The 24,782-nt window shown below is 46.6% G+C and overlaps 1 protein-coding gene across 6 annotated transcripts in view; it reads left to right on the top strand.

Moving 5' to 3' along the window:
- The first annotated feature begins 981 nt into the window (after positions 1 to 981).
- The window catches only part of ENAH (ENAH actin regulator), a 65,022-nt gene continuing 41,221 nt past the window's right edge, over positions 982 to 24,782 (top strand). Inside the window, exon 1 of one of the 6 annotated variants that reach the window (XM_069955567.1) lies at positions 982 to 1,301. In XM_069955567.1, coding sequence (XP_069811668.1) covers positions 1,297 to 1,301 — 5 coding nt within the window. In that variant the 5' untranslated portion in view covers positions 982 to 1,296. The remainder of the gene's footprint in view (positions 1,302 to 24,782) is intronic. The other 5 variants (XM_069955568.1, XM_069955569.1, XM_069955570.1 and 2 more) reach the window with 5 other exon arrangements.

Raw genomic sequence — 24,782 nt, forward strand, 5'->3', positions numbered from 1 at the left:
GTTAGAATATTTTGCCACTTTATAATTGGTGGGGTATCGACTTCTGGGACCCTTACTGATCATGTGCATAAAGTGTCGGGGTCACTTTGTGTATCACATAATGCTGCATATATTCAGTCCTGACATCCTTTCTCCTAAAGGATGGCACTAGCAGCTGACCCCCCTCCCTCCCCCGCCGTGTGAACCCCCACGCTTATGACTATTTCTGCCTTTAATGGCAATATGGGGTAAATAGTCTTCTGAGATAGTCCTTATAGTGTTCTGGCTGTCCGGGCATGCTGAGAGTTGTAGTTTTACAACAGTTGGAGAAACACAGGTTGGCGGGACATTAAATGAATGGTATAGACACATAAAGGGCAACTCCAGCCAAAAATATTCTCTTTCAAGTCAACTGGTGTCAGAAAGTGCCAGAGATTTGTCATTTACTTCTATTAAAAAATCTCAAGTCTTCCAGTACTTATCAGCTGCTGTAGGTCATAGATATGTAGGACATACAGCAGCTGATAAGTACTGGAAGACTTTAAAAAAATTTTAACAGAAGTAAATTACAAATCTCTGGCACTTTTTGACACCAGTTGACTTAAAAGAGAATATTTTTTCGCTGGAGTTGCCCTTTAAATGTCAGATCAAGGAGTGGAACAGATGGTTCATCCTTTTTAGTTCTTAAAAATGTTAGTGGCAATTAAATTTCTTTCAAGAACGCACCAGTGTGAACAGAGCCTGAAGCTTTTATGTTAGCGCTGTTCACGAGCAGTCACATGACTGGAAGAGCGGACCCTCCCCCCTCCTCCGCTCCTAATGTAACTAATGTACGATGACGTCACCGCCCTCCACAGGTTTCCCTCAGAACAGCTGAGGATGGCACAGTAGGCGCGGCCCTGGGACCAGTAAGGGGGCGTGGTGTTGTAATAGTGTGGAACGCGCGCTCTGGCCCCGCCCCCCTTAAGGAGCCGCGTCTTCTCTCTTGTTGTTAGGAGGCAGCGTCACGTGGCCGGGGTCCGCGCGCACACGCAACACCAGCCTGTTCTCTTGTGTCTTTTGTTCGCGCATGCGCGCTGCAGGTCGCTGCACAGACGGGCGGTCGCAGCAGCGGCGGCGGCGGCTGTGGCTGTGAGAGAGCTGCACCGAAGAGGAGCCGTATCGTGAGCCTTCTCCTCCGTCTCTATTGTACGAAATAATTGGGGGACCCTTCTCCAGCTACCGTGCTCGGATGCCACTCCCTGTCTGCACTCCGGTAACCGGGGAGAGGAGAACCTCCATTCACTAGCGCCGAAGAAGAGGAGGAGAACGGACACCATGAGGTGAGACAGCCGTGGATTACAGGCTTGTGGCGGATATGGAGGTGGCTGGAGGCGACAGGAGCTGCATCGGTTGTGTCCCTTTAAGTCCCCATTCATTGCTCCTGGGGATGATTGACAGCTCGGCCCCTCACCCCCTGTGTTCCTAGAGGCATCATAGTGTCCATTGCCTCTGCCCCCGACTGCCTCTTCTGCCCTGCACCCAATGTACCCCCCAACCAGCTGCCCTGCACCCAATGTACCCCCCAACCAGCTGCCCTGCACCCAATGTACCCCCCAACCAGCTGCCCTGCACCCAATGTACCCCCCAACCAGCTGCCCTGCACCCAATGTACCCCCCAACCAGCTGCCCTGCACCCAATGTACCCCCCAACCAGCTGCCCTGCACCCAATGTACCCCCCAACCAGCTGCCCTGCACCCAATGTACCCCCCAACCAGCTGCCCTGCACCCAATGTACCCCCCAACCAGCTGACATGTACCCCCCCAACCAGCTGCCCTGCACCCAATGTACCCCCCAACCAGCTGCCCTGCACCCAATGTACCCCCCAACCAGCTGCCCTGCACCCAATGTACCCCCCAACCAGCTGCCCTGCACCCAATGTACCCCCCAACCAGCTGACATGTACCCCCCAACCAGCTACCCTGCACCCAATGTACCCCCCAACCAGCTGCCCTGCACCCAATGTACCCCCCAACCAGCTGCCCTGCACCCCCCTCACACAGCTGCCTCTTCTGCCCTGTACCCCCCCCTCACACAGCTGCCTCTTCTGCCCTGTACCCCCCCCCTCACACAGCTGCCTCTTGTGCCCTGTACCCCCTCACACAGCTGCCTCTTGTGCCCTGTACCCCCTCACACAGCTGCCTCTTGTGCCCTGTACCCCCCTCACACAGCTGCCTCTTGTGCCCTGTACCCCCCTCACACAGCTGCCTCTTGTGCCCTGTACCCCCCTCACACAGCTGCCTCTTGTGCCCTGTATCCCCCTCACACAGCTGCCTCTTGTGCCCTGTACCCCCCTCACACAGCTGCCTCTTGTGCCCTGTACCCCCCTCACACAGCTGCCTCTTGTGCCCTGTACCCCCCTCACACAGCTGCCTCTTGTGCCCTGTACCCCCCTCACACAGCTGCCTCTTGTGCCCTGTACCCCCCTCACACAGCTGCCTCTTGTGCCCTGTACCCCCCTCACACAGCTGCCTCTTGTGCCCTGTACCCCCCTCACACAGCTGCCTCTTGTGCCCTGTACCCCCCTCACACAGCTGCCTCTTGTGCCCTGTACCCCCCTCACACAGCTGCCTCTTGTGCCCTGTACCCCCCTCACACAGCTGCCTCTTGTGCCCTGTACCCCCCTCACACAGCTGCCTCTTGTGCCCTGTACCCCCCTCACACAGCTGCCTCTTGTGCCCTGTACCCCCCTCACACAGCTGCCTCTTGTGCCCTGTACCCCCCTCACACAGCTGCCTCTTGTGCCCTGTACCCCCCTCACACAGCTGCCTCTTGTGCCCTGTACCCCCCTCACACAGCTGCCTCTTGTGCCCTGTACCCCCCTCACACAGCTGCCTCTTGTGCCCTGTACCCCCCTCACACAGCTGCCTCTTGTGCCCTGTACCCCCCTCACACAGCTGCCTCTTGTGCCCTGTACCCCCCTCACACAGCTGCCTCTTGTGCCCTGTACCCCCCTCACACAGCTGCCTCTTGTGCCCTGTACCCCCCTCACACAGCTGCCTCTTGTGCCCTGTACCCCCCTCACACAGCTGCCTCTTGTGCCCTGTACCCCCTCACACAGCTGCCTCTTGTGCCCCGTACCCCCTCACACAGCTGCCTCTTGTGCCCCGTACCCCCCTCACACAGCTGCCTCTTGTGCCCCGTACCCCCTCACACAGCTGCCTCTTGTGCCCCGTACCCCCCTCACACAGCTGCCTCTTGTGCCCCGTACCCCCCTCACACAGCTGCCTCTTGTGCCCCGTACCCCCCTCACACAGCTGCCTCCTGTGCCCCGTACCCCCCTCACACAGCTGCCTCCTGTGCCCCGTACCCCCCTCACACAGCTGCCTCTTGTGCCCTGTACCCCCCTCACACAGCTGCCTCCTGTGCCCCGTACCCCCCTCACACAGCTGCCTCCTGTGCCCCGTACCCCCCTCACACAGCTGCCTCCTGTGCCCCGTACCCCCCTCACACAGCTGCCTCTTCTGCCCCGTACCCCCCTCACACAGCTGCCTCTTCTGCCCCGTACCCCCCTCACACAGCTGCCTCTTCTGCCCCGTACCCCCCTCACACAGCTGCCTCTTCTGTTCTGTACCCCCTCACACAGCTGCCTCTTCTGCCCTGTACCCCCTCACACAGCTGCCTCTTCTGCCCCGTACCCCCCTCACACAGCTGCCTCTTCTGCCCCGTACCCCCCTCACACAGCTGCCTCTTCTGCCCTGTACCCCCTCACACAGCTGCCTCTTCTGCCCTGTACCCCCTCACACAGCTGCCTCTTCTGCCCTGTACCCCCCTCACACAGCTGCCTCTTCTGCCCTGTACCCCCCTCACACAGCTGCCTCTTCTGCCCTGTACCCCCCTCACACAGCTGCCTTTTTTGCCCTGTACCCCCCTCACACAGCTGCCCTGCATTCCCACAGTTCACCCATTGTGCCCCTCATTGGCGTCTCCTGCCGTGCACCCCTTGTACCCCTCATTGGCGTCTCCTGCCGTGCACCCCTTGTACCCCTCAGCGGCGTCTCCTGCCGTGCACCCCTTGTACCCCTCAGCGGCGTCTCCTGCCGTGCACCCCTTGTACCCCTCAGCGGCGTCTCCTGCCGTGCACCCCTTGTACCCCTCAGCGGCGTCTCCTGCCGTGCACCCACTATACCCCATCACCACCCTATGCCAGCATTATATCTCCTTCCAGGATCCTGCGACCCAAGATCACGTGTATGTTTCTTACGAATGCATTAAGTTGAGCAATAGGCCTATGGTGCAATAGTTTAGCGCCAGCATACAACTTTTACCTGCCCTTATACAGTATAATGGGAGGTGGTTGTGATAATCAGACACTAATAGCACCTGGCGTAATAAGCTACCACCCCCTTACTGTAGTATCCCACCACATCCGCTCTTATTCCTATTAGATCAGTGCCAGCATATCCAAGTGGGGCACCAATTGTATTTGAAAAAGCACAAGCCACTGCACCCCCTTGCTTACCACAGGGCCCCCAACTTTGCAACCAAAGTTAACCACTGATGGCATGTATTATTAGTGCATATGGATATTGCAGGGGAAGCCATTCGCTGCGGCACCAACCAGTACCCTTGTCCACAGGCCTTGCTATTGCATATGGACCTCACAGGGTAAGGGGGTTCCCATCAGAGGATCCCTTTCCCATGTATTACAGAGACACTGGTAAGATTGCAAGGTCTATGTAGCTGCTTTGACCAGTTGGTGCTTTGCGTTGTCCCAAGTCATACAATGAGCTAGTGACATAGCAGGGCATGGGCTGCCAGCTGCACCATGCACTTAGCGCCCTGTATCATTGACATCTGACATTTATCCTGTTGGTCAGGTAGATTGCTCTCTGTCCCTTTCAGCTGTACCCCATAGACTTTGCTCCCCCCCAAATATCCCAGAATGCCAGTCACCTCCCACCGTATACCATCTGTTGCAGTGATCCCCAACCTGTGACTTTGCAGCTAATGCGAAAGTACTATCCCCAGGCATGTTGGGAATAGTAGTTTTGCAGCACTGACCTTCTGTGTCTAATGCAAAATGACTGATATCATGTCCCTCACCTGGGCATCCTGTATACACAATGACTGGTATAGACGATATACCCCCTGGCCTGGGGTTCCTCTATGTGATCCTACTGTACACAATGACTGGTATCATGGATGATGCCATGCCCCTAATCTAGACATCCTGTATGTCATCCACTGTACACAATGACTGGTATAGAAGCTATATACCCCCAGCCTGGGCATCCTGTATGTGATCTACTGTACACAATCACTGGTATAGACGATATACCCCCAGCCTGGGCATCCTGTATGTGATCTACTGTACACAATGACTGGTATAGACGATATACCCCCAGCCTGGGCATCCTGTATCTCATCTACTGTACACAATGACTGGTATAGACGATATACCCCCAGCCTGGGCATCCTGTATGTGATCTACTGTACACAATCACTGGTATAGACGATATACCCCCAGCCTGGGCATCCTGTATCTCATCTACTGTACACAATGACTGGTATAGACGATATACCCCCAGCCTGGGCATCCTGTATGTGATCTACTGTACACAATCACTGGTATAGAAGCTATATACCCCCGGCCTGGGCATCCTGTATGTGATCTACTGTACACAATCACTGGTATAGAAGCTATATACCCCCGGCCTGGGCATCCTGTATGTGATCTACTGTACACAATCACTGGTATAGAAGCTATATACCCCCGGCCTGGGCATCCTGTATGTGATCTACTGTACACAATCACTGGTATAGAAGCTATATACCCCCGGCCTGGGCATCCTGTATGTGATCTACTATACACAATGACTGGTACCATAGACAATGCTATGCCCCCCATTACTATTGTATGCTCACAAGGTAACATGGCCCCCCGCTGGTGTCCAGTATAACGCCTCCATCCCAGTCCATTGCTATTCATCTGGGCCACTTACCAGTCTGGGTGAAACTGGTATTTACAGGCAGTGTGTTATTGTGTGTAACAATGGCTGAGCTGTGTGCCTGGGGAAGGAGGACTGGGGCTTCCCATCTACAACAATGTATCCCAATAAAAAGACAAACAAAAAAACTATACAAAGTAACAAGATTCTCCTCTCAGGCTTCTTAACCCTGTCACTGCTGGTTGGAACTTGTACTGCACCTTCCTGGGTACATTGAGTGTCCTGGGAGCAGTCCTGCCCTGGTGGTGTATTTATCATCATTGCAGCGTCTGGTGGGTGAGCGGGTCCCAGCAGCCCCCCAGGAAGCATATGTCGCTGTTTTCTATATACAGGGTAATAATTGACTCATACAGTGTGTGGAATTTGCTCTCAATGGATGAGACAGCTGTGCTCGGTCCCTGCGGTCTCTCTCCGGCTCTGCAATGTGTTATTCATGGTGAGACGACCATGTCTAGAGACGTCTGATGGGGCCATGCAGCAGTGTGACGGGAAGCTGCCGATAGGTTTTATCTATGTGTTATGTGCTGCGTAGGTGATTTCTACGGGTAACACTGGGAAACCCCCCCTCTGGTTCTTTTCTTGTGTATGGATAGGCACAAGGTGGCTTCCCATTATTAGTCATGTACCGTGCATAGTGCTGCGGGTTCTGTGCTGATCCAGAGCTGTGAATGGTATTGACTGTGATCAGGTTGTGATGCTGTCGCAAGCATTTCAGAGCAGGAATCCCCCGTCTGCTGCTTGCTTTGCATTAGTGACTGCACCATTCGCCTGCTGTATGCGGCTGTTCGGATGCTCCATCCTGTCTGCCGGCCTCTGGACTTGCTTTGCCCCCCTGTAGCTGCAGTCTATACCATGCATGCAGCCCGTTATGGTGTCGCCACACAGGTGCCAGGCCAAAAGTGCAATGCGCATATATAATAAAAAAAAAAAAAAAAAATATATATATATATATATATATATATATAATATTATATTCCTGTAATCCTCTTGTTTGTTGCATTGCAGTAGATGTTCCCCTTTGTGGGATCAATACCCTGTCAGATCATGCTAATCCTGCCTCTCGTCTCCCCATCACTCCCAGGTAATTCCTGCTGTAGTACAGAAGGGCGGCAGGGGCAGATATACAGTGTGAGGAGGGATGAGCTGTGCATGCTGATGCCTCCTCGTGTACCGCTATCTCCCCAGCCTGCCAGGCCTGCCCTTTACCGTATAACAATCGGGGGGGGGGGAAACAGAACTGCCCGAGTTCTATTCCCCGGAGTAGAGGAGTGAGCCTTACACTCACGAGTTGTGGCCCCTTCTGTGTTAAAGATTAATGACAAACAGTTGTAGGAGCCGCTGTAAGGTAACCTTGGAGGAGGCTGGAAGCTATACAAGGAGAAATCTACTGTGTATAAGGAGAGGAGAACCCCACATGTGTCCACCCTCTACAACTGCGCCCCCAGCTGCTGCTAACTCAGGATCAGTATAGGATAAGTAATGTATGTACACAGTGACCGGACCAGCAGAATAGTGAGTGCAGCTCTGGAGCATAAAACTGGATGTAATTTAGGATCAGTAATGTATGCACACAGTGACCCCACCAGCAGAATAGTGAGTGCAGCTCTGGAGTATAATACAGGATGTAACTCAGCACCATTGCAGGATAAGTAATGTAATGTATGTACACAGGGACCCCACCAGCAGAATAGTGTGTGCAGCTCTGGAGTATATACAGGAAGTAACTCAGGATCAGCACAGGATAAGTGATGTAAGTACACAGTGATCCCACCAGCAGAATAGTGAGTGCAGCTCTGGAGTATAATACAGGATGTAACTCAGGATCAGTACAGGATAAGTAATGTAATGTATGTACACAGTGACCCCACCAGCAGAATAGTGAGTGCAGCTCTGGAGTATAATACAGGATGTAACTCAGGATCAGTACAGGATAAGTGATGTAAGTACACAGTGACTTGCCTCTGTAGATGGATTCTATATATAAAACTATAGGTGTATATAAGAAACACCCTAGTCAGAGAGCACCAGATCAGACGTGTCGCTTGCCTGCTGCGGACGCTGGTAGGACTTTAGGTGGTGGTGGGTCAGGAATTCCCTTGGTTACTATGGGGATGCCAGTAAGTAGGTCAGGGAAGTAGTGATTGGTCATCTAGTGAACAAAAATGTATCTCCATGTGACGGATGTGTGAGCCCCCAACGTCATACAGCCCACCCTGCAGGGAGGTGAGATGATATACAGGAATCAGTATTTGGGGTGTTGGGGGTCTCTGCACCAGGATGCCCTTCTGGTTCATGTGCATCAGGATAATAACATTTTACAGTATTCCACTTCAGTGTAAGTTTTCCCCTGCCTTGCCATTGTTTGCATGCCGCGTCGCTCGCTTCCATCGCTTTGATCCAAGTTTCTGTTGACATTTGTCTGAATGGTTTTTGCATTGATCGTTGGTGCTTGCCCGCTCAATGCCCGCAGCCTTTCAGTGCGTAGTGATCAGCTGCAGGGATCGGCTCCACTACTGATCGTCTCACCATTCTCTGGGCCTGTACTCGGTCATCATTGTTTTCACTATGCTCACAGCTGAGTGTTTGCTACAGTGATCAGTGGTTGTTGGGAAGTGAGACAATATCACAGTAAGGGCCCTTTTACACAGAAAGATTATCTGACAGATTATCTGCCAAAGATTTGAAGCCAAAGCCAGGAATGGATTTGAAAAGAGGAGAAATCTCAGTCTTTCCTTTATGACCTGATCTCTGTTTATAGTCTGTTCCTGGTTTTGGCTTCAAATCTTTGGCAGAAAATCTGTCAGATAATCTTTCTGTGTAAAAGGGCCCTTAGGGCCCTATTCCACCGGACGATTATCGTTCAGATTATCATTAAATCATTCGAATCTAAACGATAATCGTTCGGTTGAAATGCAGTTAACGATTAACGACCGAACGAGAAATCGTTGATCGCTTTATAAGACCTGGACCTATTTTTATCGTTGCTCGTTCGCAAATCGTTCGCATTGAATAAGACATCGTTCGGTCGGTCGTTCGCAATAGATACGAACGCAATAGCGAAGAAATAGCGAAGAAAAAACAATCACAATTACGATCATAAGTAACGATTATCGTTCCATGGAAATGAGTGAGCGTTTTCAGGTCTTTCGCAATAGCGGTTGTTTGAGATCGTTAATCGTTAACGATTATGCAAACGATAATTGTCCGGTGGAATAGGGCCCTTATTCTAGTCGTCTGATTCAGCTAACAGTCTATTGTGTATGGTGGCTATTAGACCGTGTCCTGGCACTGGATGTTGGGTGATAGAAGGATCGGCCATGCTGGAATTCCCCATCCCCATTCTGTTCTTATATAAGCTGCCACGAGAGCTGTCTTTCAAGGGATGCTACTTTCCATTCAGAATAAAAGCACGCTTACCCATCCGGAGTGTGCATGTGGCTTTGTGAGAGATGTTGCCCAAATTAACCATAAGGGGTTATCCAGGATTTAAAAATCATACCTGCTTTCTTACTGATATAGCGACACTCTTGTCCTCAGTTTGAGTGTGGTATTGCAGCTCAGCCCTATTGAAGTGAATGGAGCAGTACCGCAAACACGCTTAGGACAAGTGTGGCGCTGTTTTGCGTTTTTTTTGTTTATTTTTTATAACATCTTTAACGTGGCTGTAAACTGAAAACTTGCATTGGTGTACTAGCTGACTATCCAGTGGGTGTGAGATGTTCAGCTGACATTCATTCAGCATAACTTTCTATGGGGGGTAGAACATGTTAACTTGTAACTCCCACACTGAGAGATGCCAACATCAAAGGTCTTGTGCTCACATCTCTCTATTCAGAACACATGCGTGCTTAGGCTGGGTACGTTTTGCAATCCATTTATTTATTTATTTTTTTTTGCAAAAAATGGATGAAAAACAAATGGAAAAAACGCGTGCATGTGTGTGCATCCGTTTTGATCCATTTTTCTATTGAATTTCATTATAAAATAATCAAAATGGATCCGTTTTTTTTTTTTTTTTTTTAACGTACACAAAAATGTAGTCAACCTCATTTTTTGTCCATTTAAAAAAACTGGTCCGTTTTGATCCCTTTTTTTTAAAAAAAATAAAATAATGGAATTCATTGGAATGACGGATCAAAACCCATCCTTAGCTAACCCGAGCAAACGTGTACCGAGTTTGTCTAGCAAAACTAGCAAAATTTGTGGCCCTGCTTCTCTTGTAAGCGCTGACACAGATTACTGAATAAAAGTAAGTTTGATCTGTGCTACATTGTATGCTCAGGCATGTGGTGGCACAGATGCCCAGTAGTACCAGGTTACCGTGACCCAGCACTTTTCTTCCTTCCCGTCTCCTGTTTGTTGAAGAAGAGAAAAATTTGCAGCATAACCAAAAAATGATCAGAAAAACATGGCTGCTTTTCCCTATGACAGTGCTTCCTGCACCAGTTATTAGAAGGTTCAGTACTATCGAGGGGATCTGAATCACTTCATGCACACGACTACTTCTACAAAGATGAGAGTGCAGACCAGAAGGGTTGTCAGGAGGACACATAATCAGATGACTCATAGGCCCCTACATGATCACTTGTTGCAGAATCCTTCGAGGCGCGTGTCATGATGAGGGAACAGTTGACTTCATGAATATTTGAAGCCCACTCACTTTAGGATTTTTTTCCCCTTGTGTTCCTTATGCTGCCCTCACCACTTTATATGCCTCCCGGGTGGGGGACGAAACAGCTGTGCTGTATGAATGGGCCCTGAGTATGATGACATCTTTTTGTCTTTGGTCAATCGGAAGGCTACAGCTGTTGTCATTCTATGCGGCAGAGCTGTGCCGGCGCAGACAGGTGGAGCGGCCTTTATGACTCCTTTTTGTCTGCAGCTTATATGTCCCTATGCCCCTTTTGTTTGGACTATAAAACAAGATTGGGGGATGGTGTTCTTGCATAACTTTTTTTTTTTTTTTTTCCTTCCAAGATGCCTTCACGTCCAGCCCTGTTGTGCTGTATAAGCAGAATTTTTATTAGTTTTTTTTTTTTCCCATTCAAAAAAAATTTTTTTTTACTTTTACTGTCCTTGTAAGGTAAAGTGATGGGGGGGACAGAGCGCGGACTCCGATAACGGAAACCTCTCTAGCTTTACCGGCAGACGGTGACACCCCAGTGAAATATGTGTAAATTGTGGCACTCGCATGTGATACAGACGTGTTGTCAGCTCAGAGTGTTACAGCCCCAGTGACCTGGATTATCGCCTGTTAAGAGCTTTTATCATTTAAAGGAAAAGTCCACTTTAAACAACTATTCGTGAGCAATGACAAGTACCCATAATGGTGACCTTGTGCTCACGTGAAGGCCTGGCCCCCAACTCGGGGCATCGCGGGAGTTGTAGTTTTGCAATAGCCACAAGGGGAACAGTATAAGGCAGGGATGGGGAACAGTCAGCCCTCCAGCTGTAGCAAAACTACAACTCCCAACATGCCTGGACAGCCGGAGGCTGAGGGGCGAAGGTTCCCCATTCCTGGTATAAGGAGATGATTGTACATTGAAGTTAGAAGGGTTCCCCTTAGTGGACACCTTCTAGTTAGGGATAGAAAAGTACTTCAACAATTAGGTGATCTCTCTTGTCTGGACCATCATTGTTTAGCTGTAATCACTATAGTTTCCCTGCAGCGCCGCCACAGGTGAACTAAGGCATTACACTGTCCTTTTACCTTGATGCGCCGTCTGTCTGATGGGGATTAGTTGCTGTGTATCATGTAGGTGTCTGTATTGCAATAGTTGGGGAGGTACTAGCTCAGGTGTCTGCATTACATGACAGGGTTATATATTGCTTTGTATTGGGTAGGTGTCTTTATTGCTGTATATGTCAGAGCAATATATTGCTGTGTATCAGGTAGCAGTCATGGGTGATAGCTCAGGTAGATGTCTCAGTATTGCAGTATATGACATTGGTGATTGCTCAGGTAGGCGTCTCAGTATTGGAGTATATGACATGGCTGATAGCTCAGGTAGGTGTCTCCGTATTGGAGTATATGACATGGGTGATAGCTCTGGTAGGTGTCTCCATATTGGAGTGTATGACATGGCTAATAGCTCAGGTAGGTGTCTCAGTATTGCAGTATATGACATGGATAATAGCTCAGGTAGGTGTCTCCGTATTGGAGTATATAACATGGCTGATAGCTCAGGTAGGTGTCTCAGTATTACAGTATATGACATGGCTGATAGCTCAGGTAGGTGTCTCAGTATTGCAGTATATGACATGGCTGATAGCTCAGGTAGGTGTCTCAGTATTGCAGTATATGACATGGCTGATAGCTCTGGTAGGTGTCTCAGTATTGCAGTATATGACATGGCTGATAGCTCAGGTAGGTGTCTCAGTATTGCAGTATATGACATGGCTGATAGCTCAGGTAGGTGTCTCAGTATTGCAGTATATGACATGGATAATAGCTCAGGTAGGTGTCTCAGTATTGCAGTATATGACATGGATAATAGCTCAGGTAGGTGTCTCAGTATTACAGTATATGACATGGCTGATAGCTCAGGTAGGTGTCTCAGTATTGCAGTATATGACATGGCTGATAGCTCAGGTAGGTGTCTCAGTATTGCAGTATATGACATGGATAATAGCTCAGGTAGGTGTCTCAGTATTGCAGTATATGACATGGATAATAGCTCAGGTAGGTGTCTCAGTATTGCAGTATATGACATGGCTGATAGCTCAGGTAGGTGTCTCAGAATTGCAGTATATGACATGGCTGATAGCTCAGGTAGGTGTCTCAGTATTGCAGTGTATGACATGGCTGATAGCTCAGGTAGGTGTCTCAGTATTGCAGTATATGACATGGGTGATGGCACAGGTAGGTGTCTCAGTATTGCAGTAACTAGAAGCTCCAGTCACCCACACTGTATTAAGTATTGATAAGGCGTTGCTGTTAACAAATGGTCTCTTGTCTCAATCTCCGGATACGATGTCTGTGTGTATCATGTGACCACACTGAGATGTCAGCAACCAATTACATTATATACGCTGCAGAAAACTTCTGAAAGCTAGTGACAACAGCGAGAGCTGTCAAGTCAGTGTCTGCCAGTGCTGCTTGCCATAGCTTGTGCTGTCCCATACATTATACCCCCTTGTGTAATTTTAGCACCTATGTATAAACATCATGTCATTCCCCTAACTTACGTTTGTTTGTTTTTTTGGCAGCTTAATAAAACACTGAGAGGCAGGAGTCTGGTCTGTTCATAAGCAGGACCTGGCCCCAATCAGACTACAAAGGCTTTGTTTGTAGTCTGTAACCATGGAAGCACAAAGGTTTGCATAGGAGCTGTAGACATCAAACACAGTATTATTGTAGCAGTGGTGGCTATCCGTTACAACGCATTGGGTAAGGTTTAGGATAACTTTATAATAGCTTGTCCATAGCAGATTGTGGATACAGTGGAGAGAAAAAAGTATTTAGTCAGTCACCAATAGTGCCAGTTCCACCACTTAAAAAGATGAGAGAGGCGTCTGTAATTGACACCATATGTAGACCTCAACTATGGGAGACAAAATGAGAAAACAAATCCATAAAATCACATTGTCTGATTTTGTAAGAATTTATTTGCAAATTATGGTGGAAAATAAGTATTTGGTCAGTAACAAAATTTCATCTCAATACTTTGTTATATATCCTTTGTTGGCAATGACAGAGGTCAAACGTTTTCTGTAAGTTTTCACAAGGTTGGCACACACAGTTGTTGGTATGTTGGCCCATTCCTCCATGCAGATCTCCTCTAGAGCAGTGATGTTTTGGGGCTGTCGCTTGGCAACACAGACTTTCAACTCCCTCCAAAGGTTTTCTATAGGGTTGAGATCTGGAGTCTGGCTAGGCCAATCCAGGAACTTGAAATGCTTCTTACGAAGCCACTCCCTCGTTGCCCTGGCGGTGTGCTTTGGATCATTGTCATGTTGAAAGACCCAGCCACTTTTCATCTTCAATGCCCTTGCTGATGGAAGGAGGTTTGCCAAAATCTCACGATACATGGCCCCATTCATTCTTTCATGTACCCGGATCAGTCGTCCTGGCCCCTTTGCAGAAAAACAGCCCCAAAGCATGATGTTTCCACCCCCATGCTTTACAGTAGGTATGGTGTTTGATGGATGCAACTCAGTATTCTTTTTCCTCCAAACACAACAAGTTGTGTTTCTACCAAACAGTTTCACTTTGGTTTCATCAGACCATAGGACATTCCCCCAATACTCTTCTGGATCATCCAAATGCTCTCTAGCAAACTTCAGACTGGCCCGGACATGTACTGGCTTAAGCAGTGGGACACGTCTGGCACTGCAGGATCTGAGTCCCTGGCACTGGCGTAGTGTGTTACTGATGGTAGGCTTTGTTACATTGGTCCCAGCTCTCTGCAGTTCATGCACTAGGTCCCCCTGCGTGGTTCTGGGATTTTTGCTCACTGTTCTTGTGATCATTTTGACCCCACAGGGTGAGATTTTGCGTGGAGCCCCAGATCGAGGCAGGTTATCAGTGATCTTGTATGTCTTCCATTTTCTAATTATTGCTCCCACAGTTGATTTCTCCAAGCTGGTTGCCTATTGCAGATTCAGTCTTCCCAGCCTGGAGCAGGGCTACAATTTTGTTTCTGGTGTCCTTTGACAGCTCTTTGGTCTTCAACATAGTGGAGTTTGGAGTCTGACTGTTTGAGGGTGTGCACAGGTGTCTTTTTATACTGATAAAAAGTTTAAACAGGTGCCATTACTACAGGTAATGAGTGGAGAAAAGAGGAGACTCTTATGCTGTGTTTACACGTAACGATAATTGGCCCGATCGTATGATTAACGATGTCGGAGTAACGATTATTTTTTCATAACAAGCAGTGTTTAGACGGTATGATATATCGTACGGAAAATTCGTTGTGCGATCGTTTTGCGAACGCTTAAGCCTATCTCACACATTGGTTAAATCGGCGAACGACTGTTCACACGGAACGATTTGCGTTTTTTGTTTGCGAACGACAAACGACGATTTGATAACATGTTGAACGATCAAAATGCGCAATGTATCGTTCGTCGTATGATCGTTCGCTGCGCTTACACGTACGATTCTCGTTCGAATTTGATCGTTATCACGCAAATTCGTACGATAATCGTTACATGTAAACGAAGCATAACAGAAGTTGTTACAGGTCTGTGAGAGCCAGAAATCTTGATTGTTTGTAGGTGACCAAATACTTATTTTCCACCATAATTTGCAAAGAAATTCTTACAAAATCAGACAATGTGATTTTCGGGATTTGTTTTCTCATTTTGTCTCATAGTTGAGGTCTACCTATGATGTAAATTACAGACGCCTCTCATCTTTTTAAGTGGGAGAACTTGCACTATTGGTGACTGACTAAATACTTTTTTTCCCCCACTGTATCAGAAGCAATCTGGTCTCCATGAGCATTGAATGTGGGTAAAGGTCCACTGTTAGGTATACGGCGAGTATAACCTATATTTAGTAATGCTAATGATAGGAGCCGCTGCCAGGTTTAGTGTGAGCGGCGGACGCCAGCGCTGCGCCTACATTACTTCTGTAGGACTTGATTCAGAGCTGGGCATAAAACTCTTCCTGGCATATGGGCAAAGATGGACGTTTTCCCCTTCGCTGCTGTCCGCTCTTAATTTTAGCTCTGATACAATGGCCGCTAAGAAGATATTCTTATGTACAGTCTTGAGTCTGTATAGCGTCACCTGAAGTCCATACTATAGGACTATGTATTATAAACATACATGATGGGCCATGGTTTGTTTTCCGCATGAATCCGACAAAACATCCTGAGCAGTGCGGATATAAAGTCCATAGACTTCTATAGCTCTTGTATGAAGATGTTAGGGTGCGGACACATTGAGTTTTTAAGCTAATGCACCTAATATGGATTTGACAAATTTGCAATAAAGCCACAGCAATGAAAAATATTAGGTCTGCGCAGGTCTGTCAGCGCCTCGTACAGTAAATATGATCAAAAACATGGGGTGACGGGGTCTAAAACACACAATTTTTGTTGCCTCAAGCAAGGTGCAGCTTTCATTTTGTAAAACCAGGTGACAGAATGAAAGCCAAGCTTTGATTGGTTGCTAGGCTGGTGATGCACGTTTAGGAAAGAAATCTGTTGCCCAAAGCAACCAGTCCCAGCTTTAATTTAGAATTTTGTGCTGCAGTTGGTTGCTATGGGTAATGAGAATAAATTATAAAACAATCTCAGGGACCATTCACACACACCGCATCGCTGTGGTTTTCACACTGTGTGTTTGCGTCTGTGGCACCTCATGAATAAAAATATAGTGCAATAGCCTTGTAAAACATGAATATAATGCTGCTGTGATGATAAAAAAAAAATATAGATCCTGCTTACCTGACCATGCTCCCCCACCACCCTCCGGTGGTGTCTCCAGGTCCTCCACTCACTGATGACCAGCTCAGCCAATCACAGTAATTGGCTAAACGGGCCATCAGTGAGCAGGGTCCCCAGAGAACCTGCCAGGACAGCACAGATAGGTAAGTATGGTCTCTGTTATGCTGCGTTTACACGGAACGATACGATTTGCCCAATCGTACGATTAACGATTTCGAAGTAACATGTTTTTTTTTTATATTGATCAGCGTTTAGACGGAACTATATATTGTACGGAAAAAATGTTTTGCGATCGCTTTGTGAACTCGCTTAAGCCTATCTCGCACATAGGTTAAAATCGGTGAACGACTGTTTACACGGAACGATCTGCAAATTTTTTGCGAACGACTATTTAAGAACATGTAAGATCAAAATGAACGATTTCTCACTCGTCGTTTGATCGTTTGCTGCATTTACATGTACGATTATCGTTTGAATTCAATTGTTTTGGTGCAAATTCAAACGATAATCGTTCCGTGTAAATGCAGCATTAGTTATTAACATCACAGCAGCACTGTGTCTAAGTTTTTCAAGACTATAGCACTAAATTCTCACAGTGAAATGAAAATCTGCTGCGCGCATGCCATAGACTTTAGTAGTAAAACTTCACTGAAAAGTGAAGTTTGATTTATTTATTTTTAGCATTTCATCTTGAAGATCCCATGGAAGTCAATAGGAGCTTCAGAGCTGCCCTCCCTGCTTGACCCTTGTGAATGTACCTTAAAATGTACCGGTCATATCTGATTAGAACTTTGTCTGGTTATTCGGAAGTTTAGGTCTCTATTGGTATGGACACGCAGTTAGACCTTAATGCACGTGATAACGGGGGTCATGCACATTGCAGTCTTATTACGTGTTCATATTCATGGACACCTCTAATTCTGGAGTAACAGAGGGACTGGCTGCTGATCTGGCAACGAGCCACTGTGTCAGGTACACAATTAAAAGAATTTACCATTGTAGTCCCATAACAACCAACACAGCTTTCATTTTCCAAGAACAGAATACAAAATGAAAGCTGTGCTCTGGTTGCTATGGGCAACAGATTATTTATTATTTTAGACAGGCTTTTGACTGCCACCAAAGTTTTATTTTAGAAAGTGCATTAAATACACCAAAAATATCACATGTTGAAAGTGTCCTGGGGTCCTAAGCTGTATTTTAAATGGGGACTTGTTCTACCCCATGTTGTGTTACAAAGATATTCCCCCCCCAGAAGGGCTGCTTGTAAAGAAGAAAAGAGTAGAACATGGAGACACCATATGGCAGCACACGGAGCGTCTAGAGATGCTCCATGCATACAGCTCCTTTCCATGTGGCTCCATAAACCGCCACTTCAGGCCATAGTTATCACCTCATCCTTCCTAAATACGGACATGTCTGTGTTGTCCGCCTCCTGTAAAGTCTCTAACCTCCACCTCTTAGGAATGTAGGAGTGGGCAGCGAAACTCTCATTCCCAGACTCTTGCTGTTTGCTGACCCCGGAGGTGCAGGGGCGACTCCTGACACCACGGCATCCCAACAGCTGTGTACTCAGCGCCAGCCCAGAGATGCTACGTGCTATGTAAGGACTTGTGACAAGCCCGATGAATGGCCTCTCCTGTGTCCTAGATAGTGACGTGCTGCTGAATGCAGGACTCCATAAATCGCACTTGTCTGTCAGCTTTTAAGGGCTTATTCACACGCTGGTTACGTCACGGTTTTGTTTTTGCAAAATTGCAATTAAAAACCTCAACCTATGACTGTGACAAATGACTTTAGCAATAGACTGGCGGCTTATGTGGTAAGAGATGCTCTTGTCTTTGCTGTACAATGCTCACAGTCTCCATAGTTTACTCCATGTTCGGCCACTGCGCCATTCACTGTCTGTACGACTACTGAACTTGGCCGTGTTCACCGCTCTGCAAAGTTTGGATGTCCCGTAGAGAAAGTGAGTGGGTCGGTGACACAGTGCACTGGCGCTTTACCCACTTGGGAAGTATTTGACCTCTGTTATGATCAATGGTTGTCCCACTTGTCAGACCTCTACTGATCATCTAGCCATCTTTTAATTCCAGTGGTGTCCAACTTGCAGCTCATTGGGAAACTACATTACCCATCATGCCCTTGATCAGAGCTTTGACTGTCCAGGCATGATAAGAAATGTAACAGCTGGAGGGCCATAGATAAGGACCACCCTTGTACGTTGGCAATATACATTTAAATTTTAGCAGGATCTTCTGGCTTTTTAATATTCATGGGGGCCTCCTTGGCTGCTGTTGGGTGTGATGAGGGTCAGACATTTTGGATTTCAACTTGCTATTTATTCTTCCCATTCAGAATAAATACTCGGCTGATGCTAACGTGTATAGGGATTGGTAGAGACCATGTTTGTTTTTGGCTGACGGTTTTCTCTCTAGAGTAACAAATAACAGGGTGCGTGATTGACCCCCTACTCTCTCCCTTTATGGAGGCTTGCTGAACCCTTCACTGTTTTAGCACCCTGGATATATGTATACTTCTGTGATAGTTTTGTCATCTGCTGGATAACGATGGATGGAACCCAGTGAACCCTAATATAAGTAAGATGGACTAGCAGCACCCATTGTGAATACTGCCTCATGTTCTCTGCATTGGGTCATTGCAGACTGAAAACCTTTTGGAACAAGTTTCAGACTTGTCCAGGTCTGACTGACATCAAGCAGACGACGTGAAATTTTAAAAGGATGTTTTACATTTAAAGGCTTATGTCCACCCTTCGATAGGCCATAAATGTCAGATAGATCCTCTTGGACCTGCATGGGTCTTAGGTTCTATTTACACGTCAGCATATTTTTCACTCCACAAATTTGAGGCCTCTATTTTTCATTAACAATCCGCAAATTTTGCATCCGTATTTTTTGCTGATCTGCAATGATATAAAAGTTTGGTTAATATTAATCTTGTCACCATTTGTGGATTGCGGATCCCATTGGGTTCTATTGGTGTGTATTTCAGTCTACATTAGGGCCTGTCCTTCCTCTATTTTTTTTTTTTTTTTGCGGCACGGATCATGGCCCTGTACACACTTACGGATTTGTCAATGGGGTCAGTGAAATACATTGACCCTATATAGTGTGAATAGGGCCTTACCCCTATACTAGTAAGGCCTTATTCACACTTTTTTTTAAATTTAGAGCACATTGATTTCTATTAGGCAATTTTATGGGAGAAACGTCTATAACTTCTGCAAAAAAATACAGAATACCTTCATTGAATTAAAAATACAGATTACAGATGCACTACGGAGAATTCTTTTGCAAATTGTGGACGTTTATTGCAAATATAACACATGCTCCTGAAAAACTACTGAACGTGTGCATTAGGCCCAAGGAAAGTTACTGCATATTTTGACCAAGTTGACCCTGGTTCTATAATGTGGATATTGTGCCGTGTTTTGGGCTACTACCTGAATGATGCCCCCAGAGCCAGTCAGTCCGGTCTCCGAGCCAGTTCAGATATTCCAAGGAGCCATAGGTATGTTTTTATCCACAGGAATAGAAGTGGCTTTTCCTATATTAGATGTAAGAGTCGCCAGCTTGGCAGCCGCCATGTCACCTGACTGCCGGGAAGTACAGGCTTTCCTCCGTCAGTGACTAAATCCTATTCTTTTTATTTTGTGAATTCATTCAGAATCCTATTCTGTGCCAAGACCCCATATTTAGTGTGTCTGTGAATGACTTTAGTGGCAGTGACACAAGGACGTCTAATAGAGTCTATATGATTCATGGTCTGGACACACCGCTCTGTCCTGTGATCGGCCGTCACACTGGTTGTGCACATTGTCCTTGCTTACTAAAAGAAAACTGGTCTTAAAGGGTCATGGTGCTGGATGTGCAGCCACAAGTTTTTACTATCCCTGGGATACTGTACACCCATTCAGGATATATGGATTTCATAGTGGGTTTTTTTTTTTAAAGATTTTTCACATTACAGTGTTTGGACGTTTCCATTGCGAGGATGTACCGACAGATACCTCGAACTCCGATACCATTTAGTCTCATCCGTCACCCATAGGTTCCTGTGTTTTTTCCTGCGTGTTGCATGTATACATAAGCATCCAATTTAGACATAATGCTTATGTAGATGTCAGTAAATTGAGGTGTGCATGCAACCTAAAAGGGGAAAAACTGTGGCCCGACATACACCAAATAAGTCCTAAAGGATGCTTTGTTGGCTTCTGTTCTAAATGAACACCCTTAACTTATGTGCTGTATGCTTTCTAGGAACGTATTGCAAAGTAGTCACAAACCCAATGGGAAAATCACACAAAGCAGTCCATACACGTAAGATGGCTGACTCCTAGATTAGCTGTCTACTGTGCTCTGGTGAGAGGGCACGTGTTCTGAATGGGGAGATGGGAAAAAGCCTGGATCTTACTCCGCCACTACCCTAGACCATCAGACCTGGTGGCACTGACTCCTCCACTACCCTAGACCATCAGACCTGGTGGCACTGACTCCTCCACTACCCTAGACCACTAGACCTGGTGGCACTGACTCCTCCACTACCCTAGACCATCAGACCTGGTGGCACTGACTCCTCCACTACCCTAGACCATCAGACCTGGTGGCACTGACTCCTCCACTACCCTAGACAATCAGACCTGGTGGCACTGACTCCTCCACTACCCTTGACCATCAGACCTGGTGGCACTGACTCCTCCACTACCCTAGACCATCAGACCTGGTGGCACTGACTCCTCCACTACCCTAGACCACTAGACCTGGTGGCACTGACTCCTCCACTACCCTAGACCATCAGACCTGGTGACATTGACTCCTCCACTACCCTAGACCATCAGGCTTGGTGGCACTGACTCCTCCACTACCCTAGACCACCAGGCCTGGTGCTACTGATTCCCTTACTACCTTGGACCATCAGACCTAGTAACGTTAACTCCTCCACTACCTCAGCCCACCTATAAAGTCTTAATTAGCTTGTTCTAAGTGACATCTTTATGGCACTCTGTATGTAGGTAATGTGTTAAAATGTGATGGCTTTTTGCTCTTTTCCTCCACCAGTCGTATAGGTGGTCTATATATACATAGTAGTGTCGGGATTTCAGGTATTCGTCTATTTTAGTGGTCACCAGATCGTTGTGTAATCTATCCACAGCTTTAAGTCGTCGCTGGGTTCTGGAGGGAGAACGCTGACTGTCGGCTAAAATTTCAGCCTTTAGTTTATTTTGGGGAATGGAGACATTCCTGCTCCCTGGCGCTCACACTACGTGAAACTAGAGCATCCTGTGCAAACATGGTCCGATTTAGACTTACGAGAATGCTGTCTCTTAAAGGGGCATACCCTGACGCCTCCTGCCATGTGTCACTAGTGATCACCAACCTGTGGCTCGCCAGCTGCTGCAAAACTGCAACTCCCATCATGCATTGTCAGCCTAAGGGGGACCCTGGGGACCAGAGTGTAGTAAATCTGCTAATGACTCATCTGGGGAAAACTCACACAGACGTGTGTCTCACAGAACAGGGTTTCATACAGTTGTTTCCAGTCTACTCCATCCTTGTGCACAGTATTCCCTAACCTGTGTCTGTCCAGCAGTGGCAAAATACCATGACTGCTTTAGGCAGTGTTCCTCATGATTCACCGGCTGTGGCTAAACTACAACTCTCATCATGCCCTGACAGATACAGGATGGAATTCCCAAATCTTTGGGTCCAGGTCTTTCAAAACTTAGGGTATTGTGCATACGGCTATATGCTTCTCACTGCTGGGGTTGTTACATGCACACATACAGATTTTCCATGCATATATTATAGGGGACCTCTGGTGGAATTTTTTTTTTCCTCTCAAATCAACTGGTGTCAGAAAGTTATGTAGATTAGTACATTACTTCTTTTTAAAAATCTTAAGAGTTCCTGTACTTATCAGCTGCTGTACGTCCTAAGTGGTGTATTCTTTCTAATGTGACAGTGCTCTCTGCTGCCACCTCTGTCCAGAGCAGGAGAGGTTTTCTATGGGGATTTGCTACTACTTTGGACAGTTTCTGACATGGACAGAGGTGGCAGCAGAGAACTGTGTCAGACTGGAAAGAATACACCACTTCCTGCAGGACATACAGCAGCTGATAAGGTTTGAATTTTTTAAATAGAAGTAAACTACAAATCTATATAACTTTCTGAAACCAGGAATAAAAATTGACCCTTTAACATAAAAATCCCAGTTTTACTGCACAGAATCTATAAAGTCTGCATCATATGAATTTTTGTTGCAGGTTTCACCTCTGAGTAAGGCCTTTTGCAGATGTGCAGTAAAATCTGCGCCTTCTCTTTAGTCTCTAATCACATATTCAGGATTTGTTGCACCAAAATCCTCATTAAAACTTTCATCTCTCATGCACATGTATAAGGCTTTTGCCTTTCAAAGTTTGCCAAGCATGGCCGCCTTCAAGAAACAGCGCCACTCCTGTCCTCATTTAGGGTGTGTTACTGCAGCTCAGTTACATAGAAGTGAAATGCTTGAGTTGTAATACCAGACACACCCTGAGCACAGGGGTGGTGCTGTTTATTTTCTACTCTTGGATAACCCAGGATTCCCGGCTTCCTGTTCTTATAGAGATGCCTGGCTCAGTTCTGGGGACGTGTGGCTCTTTAGATCGTGTTGCGGCCGTGTCTGTCTTGGGTTTTGAAGCTTCTTTTTTTTTTTTTTTTTCCCCTCTCATTTTTCCTGCTTTCTGGAAGCGTGTACATGGAGAAGTGTTATTAATAACCTTGTATTAAGCCTGGATCTCAGTCTGCGCTGACATTTATGTGGGCGATTCCCCAATACTCCCCAACGTACACATGTCTGTGACTCATAATCCTACAGGTGGCTTCTCCTTTTCTTCCAAAACAAAAGAATGAAATGTGAAGGTTTTGTGTGGCCGACGCTAAATATAGTGTACGGCCGCGTGAGCGCGCGTGTGTATACGTGCTGCCCGATGTGGGTTGTAGTCTGTATATGTGGTGGCAGCCTGGCATACTCTGCACTAACCTGTGACTCTTCAGCTGTTTCATTTTAATGGTCAGGGCATGACAGGAGTTGTAGTTCTGCAACAGCTGGAGAGTCACAGGTTTAGGAACACTGCTTAAGGACTACAACTCCCAGCATTCACTACAGTAGACTAGCCTCTGAAATAAACCCCAAAGGTTGGAAGTGATAGATCCATTCAAACTGCAGTTTTTGTTTAGCGTATACATGGGGAAAGCCCTCTGCATCTGTTAGACAGAGGCCAAAGAGCGCCTCCAGCTGGTGTATGTATGTATGTATGTATACGGCACACAATCTGCTCTCTCTTTTTCCAGGTTCTGTCATCTTTGATGGAAAAAGCTGCACAGCGTGCAACAATACTCCTTCCATTAAGGTGACAGGCGCCATGATGGAGATGACACATCCCTTTAAAAGAAAAAAAAAAAATCAAGGGGGGGGGGGGGGGAAACCCCCCCCCCCCCCCCCCCCCCCCCCCCCCCCCTTTTTTCCTGCATTTATGTCGGAAAGGGGAAAACTAAATATTTCGGTCTAATCTATGTATCTAATCTTTGCCTTTGTGCAATCCAGTTTCTGTATCTAATCTTTGTGTAAGTAATCCATGATTTCTGTATGTATCTAATCTGTATCTGTGTACTACATCTAATTTCTTCATCTAATCTGTCTAATTTGTGCATCTATGTAGCTTTATGATCAGACAGATCCATAAATTAGATGGATTCATAAAATAAACAAGGAATGGGGTAACTTTTGACCCTCCAGCTGTTGGAGAACTACAATTCCCATCATGCTTTAGCTTTGTCTGTCCAGACATGATGGGCATTGTAGTTTTGCAACAATTGGGGGGCGGAAGATTCTCATCCCTGGATTAGGTGGATTCGTGGATTAGAGGAATTGGATGGATTAGATGGATTCCTAGGATTATTAGATAGAGGCGTAGATTAGACCTATTAGATGGATGGATTAGACTGGGTTGAGAAATTGGATTCATAGGATTATTAGTTGGGTTACATGGGTTGATAGGGTTATTAAACAGATTAGATGGATTCATAGTTTAGATAGATGCATTCGTTAGGTGTATTAGATGGGTTGTTAGGATTATTAGATGGATTCATGGATTAGGTGGATTGTTAGGATTATTAGATGGATTCATGGATTAGGTGGATTGTTGGGATTATTAGATGGATTCATGGATTAGGTGGATTATTAGATGGATTCATGGATTAGGTGGATTGTTAGGATTATTAGATGGATTCATGGATTAGGTGGATTATTAGATGGATTCATGGATTAGGTGGATCGTTAGGATTATTAGATGGGTTCATGAATTAGATGGGCTGGTAGGATTATTAGATGGCTGCATGGTTTGATTGATT

This window comes from Dendropsophus ebraccatus, chromosome 15 (assembly GCF_027789765.1).
Source record: "Dendropsophus ebraccatus isolate aDenEbr1 chromosome 15, aDenEbr1.pat, whole genome shotgun sequence".
Lineage (NCBI taxonomy): Eukaryota > Metazoa > Chordata > Amphibia > Anura > Hylidae > Dendropsophus > Dendropsophus ebraccatus.